The sequence below is a fragment of the Coregonus clupeaformis genome, chromosome 25 (genome assembly GCF_020615455.1).
Source record: "Coregonus clupeaformis isolate EN_2021a chromosome 25, ASM2061545v1, whole genome shotgun sequence".
Lineage (NCBI taxonomy): Eukaryota > Metazoa > Chordata > Actinopteri > Salmoniformes > Salmonidae > Coregonus > Coregonus clupeaformis.
Genome location: NC_059216.1, coordinates 19,085,582 through 19,106,516, shown reverse-complemented (window position 1 = coordinate 19,106,516; position 20,935 = coordinate 19,085,582). Strand labels below are relative to the sequence as shown.

Here is a 20,935-nt window from a genome sequence, read left to right as displayed (position 1 = left end):
TTTGTGGTAAGAGTTTGGGGAAGGCCCTTTCCTGTTTCAGCATGACAATGCCCCCGTGCACAAAGCGAGGTCCATACAGAAATGGTTTGTCGAGATTGGTGTGGAAGAACTTGACTGGCCTGCACAGAGCCCTGACCTCAACCCCATCGAACACCTTTGGGTGGAATGCCGACTGCGAGCCAGGCCTAATCGCCCAACATCAGTTCCCGACCTCACTAATGCTCTTGTGGCTGAATGGAAGCAAGTCCCCCGCAGCAATGTTCCAACATCTAGTGGAAAGCCTTCCCAGAAGAGTGGAGGCTGTTATAGCAGCAAAGGGGGGACCAACTCCATATTAATGCCCATGATACTTTTGGTCATGTGGTGTATCTCTGGTCTGTTGTGTAGGCCTTTACTGCATTAGTGTGACTTTCACATTTTCACTCTATAACAAATGCCCCAAATATTTATGATGGTATGCAGACTGCATACCAAGGCTGCTCTCTCTGTAGATGGAGGTTGGTATAATGATACTGCTCTCTGTAGATGGAGGTTGGTTGACACTGGCAAGGACAAACATTGTGAGACACTGACAAGGACAAACAGGGTGAGACACTGACAAGGACGAAGCGACTAATCTTGGATTGTTTCCCTACAGGGCGGCAGGCATCTTGGATTGTTTCCCAGGTAGCTTAGCGGTTAAGAGCGTTGGGACAGTAACCGAAAGGTTCGAATCCTGAGTCGACTTGGGTGAAAAATCTGTCTGTGCCCTTGAGCAAGACACTTAACCATAATTGCTCCTGTAAGTTGCTCTGCGTAGGAGCGTCCGCTAAATGACTCCAATGTAAATGTAATGGCACCCAATTCCCTATATAGTGCACTAATTTTGATCCTATACAGTGCACTACTTTTGACCAGAGCCCTGGTCTAAAGTAGTGCACTATATAGGGAATAGGGTGCCATTCTCTGGTCTAAAGTAGTGCACTATATAGGGAATAGGGTGCCATTTGGGATGCTGCCGTGGGTTGCGTTGAACAATGTCCAGCCTCCAGCCTGGTGCACCAGCAGATGAGGAAGGGTCAGGGGGCTCTTCCTGATTTTGGGAAGGGCTTTTTTTGGTGTCTGACAGTGGAACAATGGGCTAAGCCCTCCACCCCTCCCTCACAGATGCCTAGAGATGGAATAAAGAGTAGGAGAGACCCATCTGTTCTTCATTCCTTCACTGTGTTTCCTTCCCAGACAATAGATGGCTTTAGACGCCTGAACACTGCCACAACACAATAGATCTCTAACCACCTTCCTGAAATCACTCTTCAGACATATGGGAACTGTGGAATTATTATTCTGCTATTTACCATATTTATTATTACAACCAATTTCACTCTTTTAGTTTGTAAAAAGTGACCTTATATATTTTGTGATGCAGCATACATATGTCTATGATGTAGATTGTTCAAGTCAAAATCTAACTTTTTTTGCCAATATAGGCTCATTTGAGAATTGTCCTTAAAATGCAAAAAAGAAAAAGAGGGTGAGAGAGAGAGAGAGAAACATAGTAAGAGGAATGTGAGGGTTTTAGTCCGCTTTGGATCGGTCTCTCTCTCTTTTAATTCTCTGTTCTGGTTTACCATCTCTAGCTTCACCTTTGACCTTCAGAGGGGCCCGTGCCGTCACATTAGCTCTGTTGTCCTGTTTGGTTGGACACACAAACCCTGCCTGCTGCTGTCCCCACCCAACCCAACCTAGTTTCAACCTCGGTTGATGCAACAACGACGTTTTGGAGACTGCTCACTAGCACACGAGGAAGTGGGTTGTCTCGTCTCTGTGTTTTTTTTGAAGTGATGGTTTACTCACTTAAACTAACGTTGTTGTTATCTGTTTCCTCCTTGCGCAGCGCTGGAACGCTCTTGAAAGGGGAACGGAAGAGTACGAGGCAGAAGGTGGGTGTAAAGTTACTGTAAAGTTACTGTAAAGTTACTGCATTCATTGTAAAGTTACTGCATGTATTGTAAAGTTACAGCATTTATTGTAGTTACTGCATTCATTGTAAAGTTACTACATTTAAGGCAAAGCATGCAAGTAAGCATTTCACTCTACTGTTTACACCTGCTGTATCCAACATTTCCACTAGATAGCCATTCATCATAGTCAGCTTTGGGGTCAATTCCATTTGAATTTAGAAAGTAAATTGAAACTCCATTATCAAGTAGAACTGACCCCAGGCCTCCCAAGTGGTGCAGTGGTCTAAGGCATTGCATTGCAGTGCTTGAGGCGTCACTACAGACCCGGGTTCGATCCCAGGCTGTGTCACAGCTGGCCGTGACCGGGAGACACATTTGGCCCAGCGTCGTCCGGGTTAGGGGAGGGTTTGGCCGGCCGGGATTTCCTTGTCCCATCGCGTTTCAGCAAATCCTTGTGGCGAGGCGGGCGCCTGCAAGCTGACTTTGGTCGCCAGCTGGACGGTGTTTCCTCCGACACATTGGTGCGGCTGGCTTCCGGGTTAAGCGAGCAGTGTGTCAAGAAGCAGGGCCGTGTTTCGGAGGACGCATGGCTCTCGACCTTCGCCTCTCCTGAGTCCGTAGGGGAGTTGCAGCGATGGGGCAAGACTGTAACTACCAATTGGAAATCACTAAATTGGGGAGAAAAAGGGGAAAATATAAAACAATCAATTTGAACTGACCCTGATCATAGGAGTGAGATGGAGGACATTCAACGCCTATGCTCAGGGAGCCAGGGTCTTATCATTGTGTGTGTTTGTGTGTGTGCGTTTGTGTGTGTTTGTGTGTGTGTTTGTTTGTGTGTGTGTGTGTGCGTTTGTGTTTGTGTGTGTGTGCGTTTGTGTGTGTGTGCGTGTGCGTGTGTGTGTGTGCGTGTGTGTGCGTGTGTGTAGGCCAGCTGCACCTGTGGAACCCTGATGAGCCCTCTACCCCGCGGGGCTCTATCACACCCCTCTCAGACCGCCTGGAGGAGAGGTTTCGGGAGGCCTGCGAGGAGCTGGCTATGTCCTGGGATGGATGTGCCAGCCACCATGAGCTACTGGCTCTCTGTGACCACCTGGGGCTGGAGGTGAGGAAAGAGATCGTCTGAAATGCTACCCTAATCTTTATAGTGCATTACAGTAGATGTGTGGAATAGGGTGCCATTTTGGATTCAACCGAAGTTCAGTCGGTGACCATCTGGGATCAGCTGGTCCCAGTTTCCTCCTTACCCCATCCCCTTGGCCCCCAAACCCTTCCATGTTTGCTGATCTGTAAGGTGGAAGCAATACGGTGGAAGCTCCACCACTACACTGCCGATGCCTATCCATATCCTTTTAGATCTGCGAACATGGAAGGGTTTAGGGCCCAGGAGAGGTGTAGGGAGCTAATTAGGACCGTGTAAGAAATGGCTCCCTATTTCCTGTAGTGAATTAGACAGGGAATAGGGTGGACGTAACCCAAGTGGAGGTTTGAGAGTCTGAGTAGGATGCTGGGAAATGTTTCTGATTGTTGTCGTCTCCAGGTGACGGAGGATGTCCTCCAGGTTCTAAGTGTTAATGAGATAATGAGCGTTCAGGCGTTTGCTTCCTGGGTTCTGAACCACGCCAAGCCCCCCACCCCCTCTGCCTCCACACCTTACAGACAGCTCAAAAGACTACACTCCTCACAGGTACAGTAAGACCCCCATCTTAGGTCTCGTTCTCATGTTAAAGCAAGACATCTGTACCACGTTTTAGTGGTTTCTTTCCAAACTCCTGATTTTTAAAATTTTTCAAGAGTCACTCTTGAATTAGTAAATGGATGGATGAAGGATTGAATGAATGAACTAACAAATGAATGAATTAATTATTGAATGAATGAACTAACAAATGAATGTATGTATTAGACAATTAAAATAGATACTACCACACACCAATGCAGTGACAAGTACACATACAGTATCTTGCTGTAGTATCTAGTAATATTTAAGAGGTGTCCCCCATCTCTCCTTGCAGCCATTCGATGAGACGGGCCGTAGAACCAGCGCTATGACGAGTACCATCGGGATGCGTCTGTTCTCTACTCTGGACGATGGGACAGGGTCCACCCCCGCTGAGGACGTCCTGGATGCCTGGACGGAGGAGGGCATCGAGAACAGCTCTGAGATACTGCAGGTGATAACATCTTACCTCTCATTTGGGGGGGGGGGGCAGCATATGTTTTTGACACTTCAGTCAGTGTTTTTATTTTGTTGGCTTGAGAATGTTGACACTGTGTAAGTGTCTCTGTCTATATTTGTGCTGTAGGCCTTGGATTTTGACCTGGAGGGCAAAGTGAACCTCGGTGAGCTGACTGTGGCTCTGGAGAACGAGCTCCTCATGACCAAGAATGGGATCCACCGGGCTGCACTGGCCAGCTTTAAGGCTGAGATCCGATACCTACTGTGAGTATGAGGAGAAACCTACTGGCCAGCATTAAGGCTGAGATCAGATTCCTACTGGCCAGCATTAAGGCTGAGATCAGACTCCTACTGGCCAGCATTAAGGCTGAGATCAGTACCTACTGGCCAGCATTAAGGCTGAGATCAGTACCTACTGGCCAGCATTAAGACTGAGATCAGACTCCTACTGGCCAGCTTTAAGGCTGAAATCAGTACCTACTTGCCAGCATTAAGGCTGAGATCAGTACCTACTGGCCAGCATTAAGGCTGAGATCAGTACCTACTGGCCAGCTTTAAGGCTGAGATCAGACTCCTACTGGCCAGCTTTAAGGCTGAGATCAGACTCCTACTGGCCAGCATTAAGGCTGAGATCAGTACCTCCTTGCCAGCATTAAGGCTGAGATCAGACTCCTACTGGCCAGCATTAAGGCTGAGATCAGATTCCTACTGGCCAGCATTAAGGCTGAGATCAGATTCCTACTGGCCAGCTTTAAGGCTGAGATCCAAAACCCACTGGCCAGCATTAAGGCTGAGATCAGATTCCTACTGGCCAGCTTTAAGGCTGAGATCAGACTCCTACTGGCCAGCATTAAGGCTGAGATCAGTACCTACTGGCCAGCATTAAGGCTGAGATCAGTACCTACTGGCCAGCATTAAGACTGAGATCAGACTCCTACTGGCCAGCTTTAAGGCTGAGATCAGACTCCTACTGGCCAGCTTTAAGGCTGAGATCAGACTCCTACTGGCCAGCATTAAGGCTGAGATCAGTACCTCCTTGCCAGCATTAAGGCTGAGATCAGACTCCTACTGGCCAGCTTTAAGGCTGAGATCAGTACCTACTGGCCAGCTTTAAGGCTGAGATCAGTACCTACTGGCCAGCATTAAGGCTGAGATCAGATTCCTACTGGCCAGCTTTAAGGCTGAGATCCAAAACCCACTGGCCAGCATTAAGGCTGAGATCAGACTCCTACTGGCCAGCATTAAGGCTGAGATCATATTCCTACTGGCCAGCTTTAAGGCTGAGATCCAAAACCCACTGGCCAGCATTAAGGCTGAGATCAGATTCCTACTGGCCAGCTTTAAGGCTGAGATCAGACTCCTACTGGCCAGCATTAAGGCTGAGATCAGTACCTACTGGCCAGCATTAAGGCTGAGATCAGTACCTACTGGCCAGCATTAAGACTGAGATCAGACTCCTACTGGCCAGCTTTAAGGCTGAAATCAGTACCTACTGGCCAGCATTAAGGCTGAGATCAGATTCCTACTGGCCAGCTTTAAGGCTGAGATCCAAAACCCACTGGCCAGCATTAAGGCTGAGATCAGAAACCTACTGGCCAGCTTTAAGGCTGAGATCCAAAACCCACTGGCCAGCATTAAGGCTGAGATCAGATTCCTACTGGCCAGCTTTAAGGCTGAGATCAGACTCCTACTGGCCAGCATTAAGGCTGAGAGCAGTACCTACTGGCCAGCATTAAGGCTGAGATCAGTACCTACTGGCCAGCTTTAAGGCTGAGATCAGACTCCTACTGGCCAGCTTTAAGGCTGAGATCAGACTCCTACTGGCCAGCATTAAGGCTGAGATCAGTACCTCCTTGCCAGCATTAAGGCTGAGATCAGACTCCTACTGGCCAGCTTTAAGGCTGAGATCAGTACCTACTGGCCAGCTTTAAGGCTGAGATCAGTACCTACTGGCCAGCATTAAGGCTGAGATCAGATTCCTACTGGCCAGCTTTAAGGCTGAGATCCAAAACCCACTGGCCAGCATTAAGGCTGAGATCAGAAACCTACTGGCCAGCTTTAAGGCTGAGATCCCCACTGGCCAGCTTTAATGAGATCAGATTCCTACTGGCCAGCTTTAAGGCTGAGATCAGTACCTACTGGCCAGCATTAAGGCTGAGATCAGATTCCTACTGTGAGTATGAGGAGAAACCTAATGGCCAGCTTTAAGGCTGAGATCCAAAACCCACTGGCCAGCATTAAGGCTGAGATCAGAAACCTACTGGCCAGCTTTAAGGCTGAGATCCAAAACCCACTGGCCAGCTTTAAGGATGAGATCAGTACCTACTGGCCAGCTTTAAGGATGAGATCAGTACCTACTGGCCAGCTTTAAGGATGAGATCAGAGTCCTACTGGCCAGCATTAAGGCTGAGATCAGTACCTACTGGCCAGCATTAAGGCTGAGATCAGTACCTACTGGCCAGCATTAAGGCTGAGATCACTACCTACTGTGAGTATGAGGAGAAACCTACTGGCCAGCTTTAAGGATGAGATCAGTACCTACTGGCCAGCATTAAGGCTGAGATCAGTACCTACTGTGAGTATGAGGAGAAACCTACTGGCCAGCATTAAGGCTGAGATCAGTACCTACTGGCCAGCATTAAGGCTGAGATCAGTACCTACTGTGAGTATGAGGAGAAACCTACACTGGTGCTGACAGTCTTAGTGGGATGCATATACACTCTCACATATCTACAGCATTTTAGTAATTTAGCAGACACTCTTATCCAGAGAGACTTACAGTTGGTGCATTCATCTTCAGATAGCTAGGTGGGACAACCACATATCCCAGGCAGTCAGAGCTAGTAGAACAAGACTAGTGCAAGTGTTACTTCAAGAAAGGCCAGGGAGTTAGTGTTTTTTTTGTACCCTAACACCCTCTTTCTCTTTTCATAGAGTTGCTACAGCCGTCTCATAAGTGCATGTCATTCATAATAGTATTTCAGTTATGTAAATATTTGATTAACTTCAGTGAGCGTGTAGATCGGGAGCTCAGATAGAAAGAGTCCTCAGGATCAATGATCATGTAACACTGGGTTTATGGTTACACAGAGGTTGATTTATCTTCCATGGTTCTTCAGTGAGCGTGTAGATCGGGAGCTCAGAGAGAAAGTGAAGATTCGTTCTGACCTGGAGAAAGCGGAGAAGTTAAAAACCCAGCTGGCTACTGAGGTGGACGAGCATCACTCTGCCATCGAACGCATGAATGACCTCAACCTCAGGTAACACGCCACACACACACACACACACACACACACACACACACACACACACACACACACAGCATCACTCTGCCATCGAACGAATGAATGACCTCAACCTCAGGTAACACGCCACACACACACACACACACACACACACACACACACACACACACACACACACACACACACACACACACACACACACACACAGCATCACTCTGCCATCGAACGAATGAATGACCTCAACCTCAGGGCATATGACCTTCCTCTTCTATGGGCCTATGACCTTCCTCTTCTTTGGGCCTATGACCTTTCTCTTCTATGGGCCTATGACCTTCCTCTTCTATGGGCCTATGACCTTCCTCTTCTATGGGCATATGACCTTCCTCTTCTATGGGCCTATGACCTTCCTCTTCTATGGGCCTATGACCTTCCTCTTCTATGGGCCTATGACCTTCCTCTTCTATGGGCCTATGACCTTCCTCTTCTATGGGCCTATGACCTTCCTCTTCTATGGGCATATGACCTTCCTCTTCTATGGGCCTATGACCTTCCTCTTCTATGGGCCTATGACCTTCCTCTTCTTTGGGCCTATGACCTTCCTCTTCTATGGGCCTATGACCTTCCTCTTCTATGGGCCTATGACCTTCCTCTTCTATGGGCCTATGACCATCCTCTTCTATGGGCCTATGACCTTCCTCTTCTATGGGCCTATGACCTTCCTCTTCTATGGGCATATGACCTTCCTCTTCTATGGGCCTATGACCTTCCTCTTCTATGGGCCTATGACCTTCCTCTTCTTTGGGCCTATGACCATCCTCTTCTATGGGCCTATGACCTTCCTCTTCTATGGGCCTATGACCTTCCTCTTCTATGGGCCTATGACCTTCCTCTTCTATGGGCCTATGACCTTCCTCTTCTATGGGCCTATGACCTTCCTCTTCTATGGGCCTATGACCTTCCTCTTCTATGGGCCTATGACCTTCCTCTTCTATGGGCCTATGACCTTGTCTCTCCAGACATTGATGTCTGTTTACTGTTGTTGTGTAGAGAATATTACTTGTAAACTAACCATTACCTCTGGGGAAAAATAGAGGGGATAAATTGCATTTAATTGAATGAAATATAATTGCCTCCTCTGTCCCTGTGTGTGTGTGTTGTAGAAAGCTGGAGCAGGAACACAGGGAGAAGCTGGTGTCTGTCAGGTCGGAGCTCATTAGAGAGATGGACCAGATACAGCAGCAGGCTGGTCTGCAGAGAGAGGAACTGGAGGCAGAGATGGAGAAGATCAGAGACGACGAGACTTTCCTCAGAGACCACCTCTCACTCACTGTCAAGGTAACCCAACACAGACCACCTCTCACTCACTGTCAAGGTAACTAACACAGACCACTTCTCACTCACTGTCAAGGTAACTAACACAGAACATCTCTCACTCACTGTCAAGGTAACCCAACACAGACCATCTCTCACTCACTGTCAAGGTAACTAACACAGAACATCTCTCACTCACTGTCAAGGTAACTAACACAGAACATCTCTCACTCACTGTCAAGGTAACTAACACAGAACACCTATCACTAGCTGTCAAGGTAACAGCAACTACAATCGGAACTGTATGTTTGTGAATATTGTTTGATGTACCTCTAAATAGCAGGGAAACAAATGGAAAGAAAGTTCCACTGTTGCCAAATAGATTGCAGTGATGCTCTAAATCACGTGTCAAACTCATTCAAACTCTTTGTACTTGATTGATTAATTAATGTCACTAATTAGTAAAGAACTCCCCTCACCTGGTTGTCTAAGGCTTAGTAAGGAACTCCCCTCACCTGGTTGTCTAGGTCTTAGTAAGGAACTCCCCTCACCTGGTTGTCTAGGTCTTAGTAAGGAACTCCCCTCACCTGGTTGTCTAGGGCTTAGTAAGGAACTCCCCTCACCTGGTTGTCTAGGGCTTAGTAAGGAACTCCCCTCACCTGGTTGTCCAGGGCTTAGTAAGGAACTCCCCTCACCTGGTTGTCTAGGTCTTAGTAAGGAACTCCCCTCACCTGGTTGTCTAAGGCTTAGTAAGGAACTCCCCTCACCTGGTTGTCTAAGGCTTAGTAAGGAACTCCCCTCACCTGGTTGTCTAGGGCTTAGTAAGGAACTCCCCTCACCTGGTTGTCTAGGGCTTAGTAAGGAACTCCCCTCACCTGGTTGTCTAGGGCTTAGTAAGGAACTCCCCTCACCTGGTTGTCTAGGTCTTAGTAAGGAACTCCCCTCACCTGGTTGTCTAGGGCTTAGTAAGGAACTCCCCTCACCTGGTTGTCTAGGGCTTAGTAAGGAACTCCCCTCACCTGGTTGTCTAGGTCTTAGTAAGGAACTCCCCTCACCTGGTTGTCTAGGGCTTAGTAAGGAACTCCCCTCACCTGGTTGTCTAAGGCTTAGTAAGGAACTCCCCTCACCTGGTTGTCTAGGTCTTAGTAAGGAACTCCCCTCACCTGGTTGTCTAAGGCTTAGTAAGGAACTCCCCTCACCTGGTTGTCTAAGGCTTAGTAAGGAACTCCCCTCACCTGGTTGTCTAAGGCTTAGTAAGGAACTCCCCTCACCTGGTTGTCTAGGGCTTAGTAAGGAACTCCCCTCACCTGGTTGTCTAAGGCTTAGTAAGGAACTCCCCTCACCTGGTTGTCTAGGTCTTAGTAAGGAACTCCCCTCACCTGGTTGTCTAGGTCTTAGTAAGGAACTCCCCTCACCTGGTTGTCTAGGGCTTAGTAAGGAACTCTCCTCACCTGGTTGTCTAAGGCTTAGTAAGGAACTCCCCTCACCTGGTTGTCTAAGGCTTAGTAAGGAACTCCCCTCACCTGGTTGTCTAGGGCTTAGTAAGGAACTCCCCTCACCTGGTTGTCTAAGGCTTAGTAAGGAACTCCCCTCACCTGGTTGTCTAGGTCTTAGTAAGGAACTCCCCTCACCTGGTTGTCTAAGGCTTAGTAAGGAACTCCCCTCACCTGGTTGTCTAAGGCTTAGTAAGGAACTCCCCTCACCTGGTTGTCTAAGGCTTAATTGAAAGGAAAAACCTAAAATCCATACAGACACTCGGCCCTCCATGGAATGCGTTTGACACCCCTGGTCTAAATCAGCTGCTCAGGAGAGTAGAAATCAGGACATACACTGAGTGGACAAAACATTAAGAACACCTGCTCTTTCCATGACAGACTGACCAGGTGAATCCAGGTGAAAGCTATGATCCCTTATTGATGTCACTTGTTAAATCCACTTCCATCAGTGTAGATGAAGGGGAGGAGACAGGTTAAAGAAGGATTTTTAAGCCTTGAGACATGAGGCTCGCTAATGGGAGGAAATGGCGACTGTGCTTAAATCCGAAAGTGCGGCAAGTGAAGTGTGTGACAATGAAGGGAAAATAGTGAAATCAAAGAATGGAGCAAAACGACCAAAAGTTGTAGTAGAAGACAAGGACCGGTCCCATAATGCATTCCTTATTGGACTGCGTTTTTTGGACAAGGACGGTCATTTGGGAAATCCATTTGTAATATCGAGGACTGTGAAGAAAGCAGTGTGTCAAGAACCAGTGCGTCTTGGCAGGGTCGTGTTTCGGAGGACGCGTGGCTCTCGACCTTCGCCACTCCCGAGTCCGTAGGGGAGTTGCAGCGATGGGACAAGACTGTAACCGCCAATTTGGAAATCACGAAATTGGGGAGAAAAGGGGGTAAAAGTACAAAAACACAAAAAAACATTTGCCCGTATGGTAAATAGAAGGAGAAAAGCCTGTCGATAGTGTTGTTGTTTGAGGAGACTCTACCTGAATATGTAAAGCTTGGATATGTGAGGTATGCGGTGAGAGCATTTGTGACCAAACCATTACAGTGTGGAAATTGTAAAGGATATGGTGACGTGTCAAATGTTTGCAGACGGGAGAAGTATAATATTGAAGAATCTGTGAATGGAAAATGTTGCAGCTGTAGTGGGGATCATACTCCGGACTTCCCTGAGTGCCCTGTCAGGGTGAAGGAGGTCGAGGTGTCAAGGATCAGGGCTGAGCAGCGGATCTCCTATGTGGAGGCGGTGAAGAGAGTCGAAAGGGGCAAGAGGCAACAGTGTTGGAGATATGGCGGTGGACGCATTGCATCCAGTTGCTAGTGTTTTCAGTCAATCGTGTGATCTGGATACACTCATTGTGAAGAAGGTGGATTTTGTGGCATTTATAGCCACAGTGATTAATTGTACAGCACCAACTGTCAAAGAAGCTGGATATCATTATATCTGCAGCCGATACGTTTTTGGGGCTCCAAGACTGCACGGCAGAAGCACTACAAGGACTTTTGTCGCTAGGAAATGTCCCGCCCACACTGGAGGCTTCTGAGCATGTGTTTGGACCTGATTAGAATTAGGTTTTTACAGAAAAGCAGGTTGGTTAACTTATTTTTTGGTAGTTAGTATGGTATTTTATTTTTTCCTTTTTTGGGGGAACCTTATTATCCACCCGCACAGTAGGTGGCGGAATGCACATTTTCATTGTTGCGAATTCCATTATACCATAGAAGAAGAAGACATGATTGTGTATACGTGCCATTCAGATGGTGAATGGAAAAAAACAAAATATTTTAGTGCTTTTGAACGGGGTACGGTAGTAGGTGCCAGGGGCACCGGTTTTTGTCAAGAACTGCAACGCTGCTGGGTTTTTCACGCTCAACAGTTTCCCATGTGTATCAAGAATGGTCCACCACCCAAAGGACATCCAGCCAACTTGACACACCTGTGGGAAGCATTGGAGTCAACATGGGCCAGCATCCCTGTGGAACGCTTTCGACACCTTGTAGAGTCCATGCCCTGACGAATTGAGGCGGTTCTGAGGGGGGGGGGGGTGCAACTCAAACTCAATATTAGGAAGGTGTTCCTAATGTTTGGTGTACTCAGGGTAGAGCTGCTGAACAGCACTGATAAACTGGTGATCTGTCTCTCTAACCCTCAACTCTAACTCTAACCCTCAACTCCAACTCTAACCCTCAACTCTAACCCTCAACTCTAACTCTAACCCTCAACTCCAACTCTAACCCTCAACTCTAACCCTCAACTCTAACTCTAACCCTCAACTCTAACTCTAACCCTCAACTCCAACTCTAACCCTCAACTCTAACCCTCAACTCTAACCCTCAACTCTAACTCTAACCCTCAACTCCAACTCTAACCCTCAACTCTAACTCTAACCCTCAACTCTAACCTAACTCTAACCCTCAACTCTAACTCTAACCCTCAACTCCAACTCTAACCCTCAACTCCAACTCTAACCCTCAACTCTAACCCTCAACTCTAACTCTAACTCTAACCCTCAACTCTAACTCTAACCCTCAACTCTATAACTCTAACCCTCAACTCTATAACTCTAACCCTCAACTCTATAACTCTAACCCTCAACTCTATAACTCTAACCCTCAACTCCAACTCTAACCCTCAACTCTATAACTCTAACCCTCAACTCCAACTCTAACCCTCAACTCTAACCCTCAACTCTAACTCTAACCCTCAACTCTAACTCTAACCCTCAACTCTAACCCTCAACTCCAACTCCAACCCTCAACTCTAACCCTCAACTCTAACTCTAACCCTCAACTCTATAACTCTAACCCTCAACTCTATAACTCTAACCCTCAACTCTATAACTCTAACCCTCAACTCTAACTCTAACCCTCAACTCTAACTCTAACCCTCAACTCTAACCCTCAACTCTAACCCTCAACTCTAACTCTAACCCTCAACTCTATAACTCTAACCCTCAACTCTATAACTCTAACCCTCAACTCCAACTCTAACCCTCAACTCTAACCCTCAACTCTAACTCTAACCCTCAACTCTAACCCTCAACTCTATAACTCTAACCCTCAACTCCAACTCTAACCCTCAACTCTAACCCTCAACTCCAACTCTAACCCTCAACTCTAACCCTCAACTCCAACTCTAACCCTCAACTCTAACCCTCAACTCTAACTCTAACCCTCAACTCCAACTCTAACCCTCAACTCTAACCCTCAACTCTAACTCTAACCCTCAACTCTAACCCTCAACTCTATAACTCTAACCCTCAACTCCAACTCTAACCCTCAACTCTAACCCTCAACTCTAACCCTCAACTCTAACCCTCAACTCTAACCCTCAACTCTAACTCTAACCCTCAACTCCAACTCTAACCCTCAACTCTAACTCTAACCCTCAACTCTAACTCTAACCCTCAACTCTAACTCTAACCCTCAACTCCAACTCTAACCCTCAACTCCAACTCTAACCCTCAACTCTAACCCTCAACTCTATAACTCTAACCCTCAACTCTAACTCTAACCCTCAACTCTATAACTCTAACCCTCAACTCTATAACTCTAACCCTCAACTCCAACTCTAACCCTCAACTCTATAACTCTAACCCTCAACTCCAACTCTAACCCTCAACTCTAACCCTCAACTCTAACTCTAACCCTCAACTCTAACTCTAACCCTCAACTCTAACCCTCAACTCCAACTCTAACCCTCAACTCTAACCCTCAACTCTAACTCTAACCCTCAACTCTATAACTCTAACCCTCAACTCTATAACTCTAACCCTCAACTCTATAACTCTAACCCTCAACTCTAACTCTAACCCTCAACTCTAACTCTAACCCTCAACTCTAACCCTCAACTCTAACCCTCAACTCTAACTCTAACCCTCAACTCTATAACTCTAACCCTCAACTCTATAACTCTAACCCTCAACTCCAACTCTAACCCTCAACTCTAACCCTCAACTCTAACTCTAACCCTCAACTCTAACCCTCAACTCTATAACTCTAACCCTCAACTCCAACTCTAACCCTCAACTCTAACCCTCAACTCCAACTCTAACCCTCAACTCTAACCCTCAACTCCAACTCTAACCCTCAACTCTAACCCTCAACTCTAACTCTAACCCTCAACTCCAACTCTAACCCTCAACTCTAACCCTCAACTCTAACTCTAACCCTCAACTCTAACCCTCAACTCTATAACTCTAACCCTCAACTCCAACTCTAACCCTCAACTCTAACCCTCAACTCCAACTCTAACCCTCAACTCTAACCCTCAACTCTAACTCTAACCCTCAACTCTAACCCTCAACTCTAACCCTCAGCTCTAACTCTAACCCTCAACTCTAACTCTAACCCTCAACTCTAACTCTAACCCTCAACTCTAACCCTCAACTCTAACCCTCAACTCTAACCCTCAACTCCTCAACCCTCGACTCTAACTCTAACCCTCAACTCTAACCCTCAACTCTAACCCTCAGTTCTAACTCTAACCCTCAACTCTAACTCTAACCCTCAACTCTAACTCTAACCCTCAACTCTAACCCTCAACTCTAACCCTCAACTCTAACCCTCAACTCTAACCCTCGACTCTAACTCTAACCCTCAACTCTAACCCTCAACTCTAACCCTCAGTTCTAACTCTAACCCTCAACTCTAACCCTCAACTCTAACCCTCGGCTCTAACTCTAACCCTCAACTCTAACCCTCGACTCTAACTCTAACCCTCAACTCTAACCCTCAGTTCCAACTCTAACCCTCGACACTAACTCCAACCCTCAGGAAAGTAGGCGTCTGGAGATGGAGCTGCTGGACAGCACTGAGAAACTGGTGGAGGCAGAAAACCAGGTCAGCAAGCTGCAGAGGAACCTGGATAACATCCTGAAGGAAAAGGTGAAAGACCATTCTCTTCTACAGTATTGATATTAACTTTCACACTTAACAAAAGTCTAAAAGAACACGTTTCAGGCTAGCATCTTCTGAAGAGTAATACGGAGCGGTCCAAAGTAATCTCATGTCACATGTTTTTCCATTTCATATTCAGTGCTTATACACTGCTGTTCGTCAGCAATTATCTTGAGAGATTCAGTACTGGCTTATGGCTATATGAATGAGGATCTATCTGAAGTACAAGTATCTGTCCCTAAGAATCCCTTGGTGTTGGTTCTGTTTGCTCAGTTTGGGGACCTGGACCCAGGCAGTGCAGAGTTCTTCCTTCAGGAGGAGCGTCTCAGACGGCTACGCAGCAGCTATGAGGAACAGTGCCGGGTAAGAACGCTTACTGGAAACAGACGTAGACTAACAGTGAAATGCTAACTGACGGGTCCTTTTCCCACAATGCAGTTCAAGATAAAATAACAATAAAGAGTAAAAAAAAAAAAAACACTGGTACCGAGTCCATGTGCAGGGGTACCAGGTAATAACATGTCTATCAGGGAGTACCGGTACCGAGTCCATGTGCAGGGGTACCAGGTATTTGAGGTAGCTATGTACATATAGGTAGGGGTAAAGTGACTAGACAACAGGATAGATAATAGACAGTAGCAGCAGTATACTGTAGGTAGGGGTAAAGTGACTAGACAACAGGATAGATAATAGACAGTAGCAGCAGTATACTGTAGGTAGGGGTAAAGTGACTAGACAACAGGATAGATAATAGACAGTAGCAGCAGTATACTGTAGGTAGGGGTAAAGTGACTAGGCAACAGGATAGATAATAGACAGTAGCAGCAGTATACTGTAGGTAGGGGTAAAGTGACTAGGCAACAGGATAGATAATAGACAGTAGCAGCAGTATACTGTAGGTAGGGGTAAAGTAACTAGACAACAGGATAGATAATAGACAGTAGCAGCAGTATACTGTAGGTAGGGGTAAAGTGACTAGACAACAGGATAGATAATAGACAGTAGCAGCAGCGTGTGTGTGTATGGATGTTGTGTGTGTGTGTGTGTGTGTGTGTGTGTGTGTGTGTGTGTGTGTGTGTGTGTGTGTGTGTGTGTGTGTGTGTGTGTGTGTGTGTGTGTGTGTGTGTGTGTGTGTGTGTGTGTGTGTGTGTGTGTGTGTGTGTGTGTGTGTGTGTGTGTGTGTGTGTGTGTGTGTGTGTGTGTGTAGTGTGTCATTGCAGGTAGTCCAGGACTCCGAGTAGCCATTTGATTAGCTATTTAGCAGTCTGTGTGTGTGGGGTGTAAGTGAGTGTGTGGGTAGAGTCCAGTGCAAGAGTTAGTGCAAAAACAACACACACGGTGCAGTGCCAGGTAATAGCTCTCACTGGAACCAATCAATCAATAAAACAATCAATCCATCAACCAACTGTAACCACCTGTTAACCGTTTCAGACAGAGTGCACTTACAAAGATAAATTGCCATGTTTTAAATACTGATATTTCTGTTTTTAAATACTAATATTTCTGTTTTGATTGGTGGTGAACGTGTGCGAGGCAGGCGCTGCAGGATCGCATCGATGAGCTTCAAGCAGAGCTACAGGAGTACCACAACTTGGGCCGCACCTCTCAGCCCTGTCTCAAACCCTCTCTCTCTGAGGACCTGGAGAGCAAGAGTCCTGGCGTGGAGTCAGACCCAGGTACGTAGAAATACAAAAAAAAACATTTAATCAAATGTATTTTATAAAGCCCTTTTCGCATCAGCAGTTTTGACAAAGGGCTTTACCGATACCCGGCCTAAAACTCCAAAGAGCGATGCGGAGGCAGAAATAGAACACAACGTAGGTTCCGTTCCAAATGTCACCCTGTGACGGTAAGTATCACTGTAAAAAAGGAGTAGAATACAGCCACTATCATATCCCCGCACCCATATCCCATCCTCTCTGAAAGCCATCCAATATACAGTGTTTAGGGGGATCTGTTTTGAGCAAGGCAAGATGGAGAATCGCTAAATCTTGATCACTTAATGAGTAGTTATTTGGGATGCAAGGTGATATGTAGATCAGTGATTCTGGCCGGTCAACTGCAAGTTAGTCAAAGAAGCACATTGATTAGCTGAGGAACAGGAGAGAGACAGAGAGCACACCATTATCTTGTTAGTTGTTCTTGGACTCCATCCTCATCTGTCATCCTTCCAGTACAGCCAGTAGAGGACTGGCCACCCCTCAGAGCCTGGTTCCTCTCTACCCAGTACAGCCAGTAGAGGACTGGCCACCCCTCAGAGCCTGGTTCCTCTGGTCTACCCAGTACAGCCAGTAGAGGACTGGCCACCCCTCAGAGCCTGGTTCCTCTCTACCCAGTACAGCCAGTAGAGGACTGGCCACCCCTCAGAGCCTGGTTCCTCTCTACCCAGTACAGCCAGTAGAGGACTGGCCACCCCTCAGAGCCTGGTTCCTCTGGTCTACCCAGTACAGCCAGTAGAGGACTGGCCACCCCTCAGAGCCTGGTTCCTCTCTACCCAGTACAGCCACTAAAGGACTGGCCACCCCTCAGAGCCTGGTTCCTCTCTAGGTTTCTTCCTAGGTTCCTGCCTTCAAGGGAATTTTTCCTAGCCACTGTATTTGTATTTATTATGGATCCCCATTAGTTCCTGCCAAGGCAGCAACTACTCTTCCTGGGGTCCAGCAAAATTAAGGCAGTTATACAATTTTAAAAACATTACAATACTTTAATTACAGAATTCACAACACACTAAGTGTGTGCCCTCAGGCCCATACTCCACTACCACATATATACAACACAATATCCATGTGTACGTGTGTGTGTATACATGTGTGTGTATGCATGTGTCTGTGCCTATGTTTGTGTTGCTTCACAGTCTCCGCTGTTCCATAAGGTTTATTTCTATCTGTTTTCTAAATCTGATTCTACTGCTTGCATCAGTTACCTGATGTGGAATAGAGTTCCATGTAGTCATGGCTCTATGTAGTACTGTGCACCTCCCATAGTCTGTTCTGGACTTGGGGGACTGTGAAGAGACCTCTGGTGGCACTGTGATTCTGCTTCTGCATTGACTGCTCTTTGGGGTTTTAGGCTGGGAATCTGTATAGGACTTTGTGACAACTGCTGATTTTTTAAAAAGGGCTTTATAAAATAAAGTTTGATTTATTGAGCGTCTCCAGGTCTAGGCTCGGAGGAGGGCCAGCCGTTGTTCAACATGAGCCTGGAGGCAGAGATGATGCTGGAACGGCTGAAAGAGAAGCACCTCCGAGAGATGGAGGATCTACAGGCTCAGCTGGAGAGCAAGGTGAGAGATTTAATATTCACATTTACATTTTTAGTCATTTAGCAGACGCTCTTATCCAGAGCGACTTACAGTTAGAGAGTGCATCAATTTTTTTTCATACTGGCCCCCCCCTCGTGGGAATCGAACCCACAACCCTGGCGTTGCAAGCGCCATGCTCTACCAACTGAGCTACAGGAGGGCCTGTATCTAGCAGTTGAATATCTAGCAGTTGGATATCTAGCAGTTGGATATCTAGCAGTTGGATATCTAGCAGTTGGATATCTAGCAGTTGGATATCTAGCAGTTGGATATCTAGCAGTTGGATATCTAGCAGTGTTTCAACAGGATTCCTAAAGCACTCCCATCATACTTCACTGTGCTGCGTTTACCTTCTCAGAGATTTGATGTAGCTAGATGGGGCGGTCCCACTCCTGTAGTAGAGGAAGACGAGGACGGGTCAAAGGGCTGTGGGTCGGATTCAAACCCACGCTGCTCTAACCGTTGGACCTCACAGACCACACTGTGCCATGTTTTTGGTCCCAGAGACGGATCTGATACAGCCAGATTTCCTTTTCCCCCGTGTCATTGCAGGTGAGTGAGTTTGACCAGAAGGTGGAGGAGCAGAAGGCAGACCTGGAGGCCCAGAAGGCAGCCTTGTCCCTGCAGTACCTGGAGGAGATCCAGGTGTGTGCACACGTATGATTGTATATTTTGCTACTGCAGTTTATAACACACTGTAAATGCAATCTTTGAGTCGTGAATACACGGTTTTATAAGGTAATGTGGGCTGGGCATCCTGAAGACGCAATACACTTTAATAACCTCCTCCAGGCACTACGAGGGGAGATGTCCGGCATCCAGAACCGAGCCCTGGAGCTCCAGGCCCAGGTAGAGAATGCTGAGGAGGAGCGGGCCTGTCTGGAGCAGAGACAGGCAGGGGTGCTGGAGGAGCTGGAGCACCAGCAGGAGCAGGAGGTGAGGGGCTTTTGTGTGGCTCATTTGGTAAGGGCATGGAGCTAGCGACGCCAGCGGCGTGGGTTCGATTCCAACAGTATGAAAGTGTATGCACTCGCTGAAGTAAGTCCCTTTTTTTTTTTTTTTTTTATAAAAGCATCTGCCAAATGGCATATATGTAACTATTCCCCAGGTCGTTGCTGTAAATGAGAATGTGTTTTCAGTCAACTTACCTGGTAAAATAATAATGAATAAAATAATAAATGAATAAAAGAATACATTAAATATATATATATATATATTATTCTATTAGGTGAGCAGCCTGAGACAGGAGCTCCTGGAGGCTCACATCCAGGCTTCTGCCCTGGAGGAACAGCTGAAAGTCCTGGAGGCCCAACAAGCGGAGGCCGAGCTGGGCGTGGACACGGAGATGCGGGAACTGAGGAAACTTCACGCCTTGGAACTCAACAAGCTGGACGAGCAGCACGACAAGATCCTTCAGGTCAGGCTGGAAGAAGAGCGAGGGAAGCTCCGGGAGGAGAGGGCGGAGGTGGAGAGGAGGCTGTCGGAGGAGTGGGAGAGGGAGAAGGTGGAGTTACAGCGGAGCCACGAGGAGGCGGTGAAGGCTAGGATAGAGGAGGTGGAGAGGAGGCTGTCAGAGGAGTGGGAGAGGGAGAAGGCGGAGTTACAGCGGAGCCACGAGGAGGCGGTGAAGGCTAGGATAGAGGAGGTGAGTTTGAAGTTCCAGGCAGAGCGAGAGGAGTCGGAGATGCGACTAACGGAGGAGTGGGAGAGGGAGAAGGTGGCGTTACAGCGGAGCCACGAGGAGGCGGTGAAGGCTAGGATAGAGGAGTCGGAGATGCGACTAACGGAGGAGTGGGAGAGGGAGAAGGTGGCGTTACAGCGGAGCCACGAGGAGGTGGTGAAGGCTAGGATAGAGGAGGTGGAGAGGAGGCTGTCAGAGGAGTGGGAGAGGGAGAAGGTTCAGCTGGATGAGCAGAGTAACGCGTCGCTCCAGACCATGTTAGAGGACGAGATGTTACGTCTAGTCGAGGAGCAGGAGGGTAGGGAGAGCCGTCTCGCCGAGCAGTGGGAGCTGGAACGAGTTCAGCTCCAGGAGTGTCAGGAGGAGGCTCTCCTCACCCGGTTGGCAGAGGAGAAGCTGAAGCAGCAGGAGGAGACGGAGAGGAGGCTCAGGGAGGACTGGGACAGGGAGAGACTCCAGCTGGAGAAGGACTATGAGGGGATGCTCCAGGAGCGGCTGCAGGAGCACAGGGAGAGGCTGGCGGGGGAGAAGGAGGAGCTGGAGAAGAGGCTGAAGCAGATGATGGAGGAGGAGAAGGAGTGCCTGGAGGAGGCCCACAGACAGGCTGTGCAGGAACTAAGTGCCAAACACAGCGAGGAGAGGGAACAGCTCAGCGGTCTGCTGGATAAACTGCGGGAGGATATCGCTGAGGAAAGGTAAGACTGCTTAACTGTAATGAAATCAGCTTATGTGTAAAATTTCTGTTCTTAAATGGTCCCAGCATTGTCCATGAAAACCTAAACCTTAACCATATTTACTTAATGTAGTGAACCACTTGAGAATTGTAACTACAGCTATGCTAAGAAAGTAGATTTAGGTGAGTATTTCTGAGGGTGTGGGAACTGTG

General features: G+C 47.4%; 1 protein-coding gene across 3 annotated transcripts in view; it reads left to right on the top strand.

Moving 5' to 3' along the window:
- nin (ninein (GSK3B interacting protein)) overlaps positions 1 to 20,935 on the top strand; it is a 71,437-nt gene that overhangs the window by 33,128 nt on the left and 17,374 nt on the right. For 2 of the 3 annotated variants that reach the window (XM_041847354.2, XM_041847352.2), the window contains exons 5-18: positions 1,874 to 1,919; positions 2,870 to 3,045; positions 3,481 to 3,627; positions 3,953 to 4,111; positions 4,244 to 4,380; positions 7,236 to 7,376; positions 8,522 to 8,696; positions 14,945 to 15,055; positions 15,341 to 15,430; positions 16,605 to 16,743; positions 18,226 to 18,350; positions 18,921 to 19,013; positions 19,161 to 19,304; positions 19,597 to 20,744. In XM_041847354.2, the coding sequence (XP_041703288.2) occupies positions 1,874 to 1,919; positions 2,870 to 3,045; positions 3,481 to 3,627; positions 3,953 to 4,111; positions 4,244 to 4,380; positions 7,236 to 7,376; positions 8,522 to 8,696; positions 14,945 to 15,055; positions 15,341 to 15,430; positions 16,605 to 16,743; positions 18,226 to 18,350; positions 18,921 to 19,013; positions 19,161 to 19,304; positions 19,597 to 20,744 (2,831 nt within the window). The remainder of the gene's footprint in view (positions 1 to 1,873; positions 1,920 to 2,869; positions 3,046 to 3,480; positions 3,628 to 3,952; positions 4,112 to 4,243; positions 4,381 to 7,235; positions 7,377 to 8,521; positions 8,697 to 14,944; positions 15,056 to 15,340; positions 15,431 to 16,604; positions 16,744 to 18,225; positions 18,351 to 18,920; positions 19,014 to 19,160; positions 19,305 to 19,596; positions 20,745 to 20,935) is intronic. The other variant, XM_041847353.2, reaches the window with a different exon arrangement.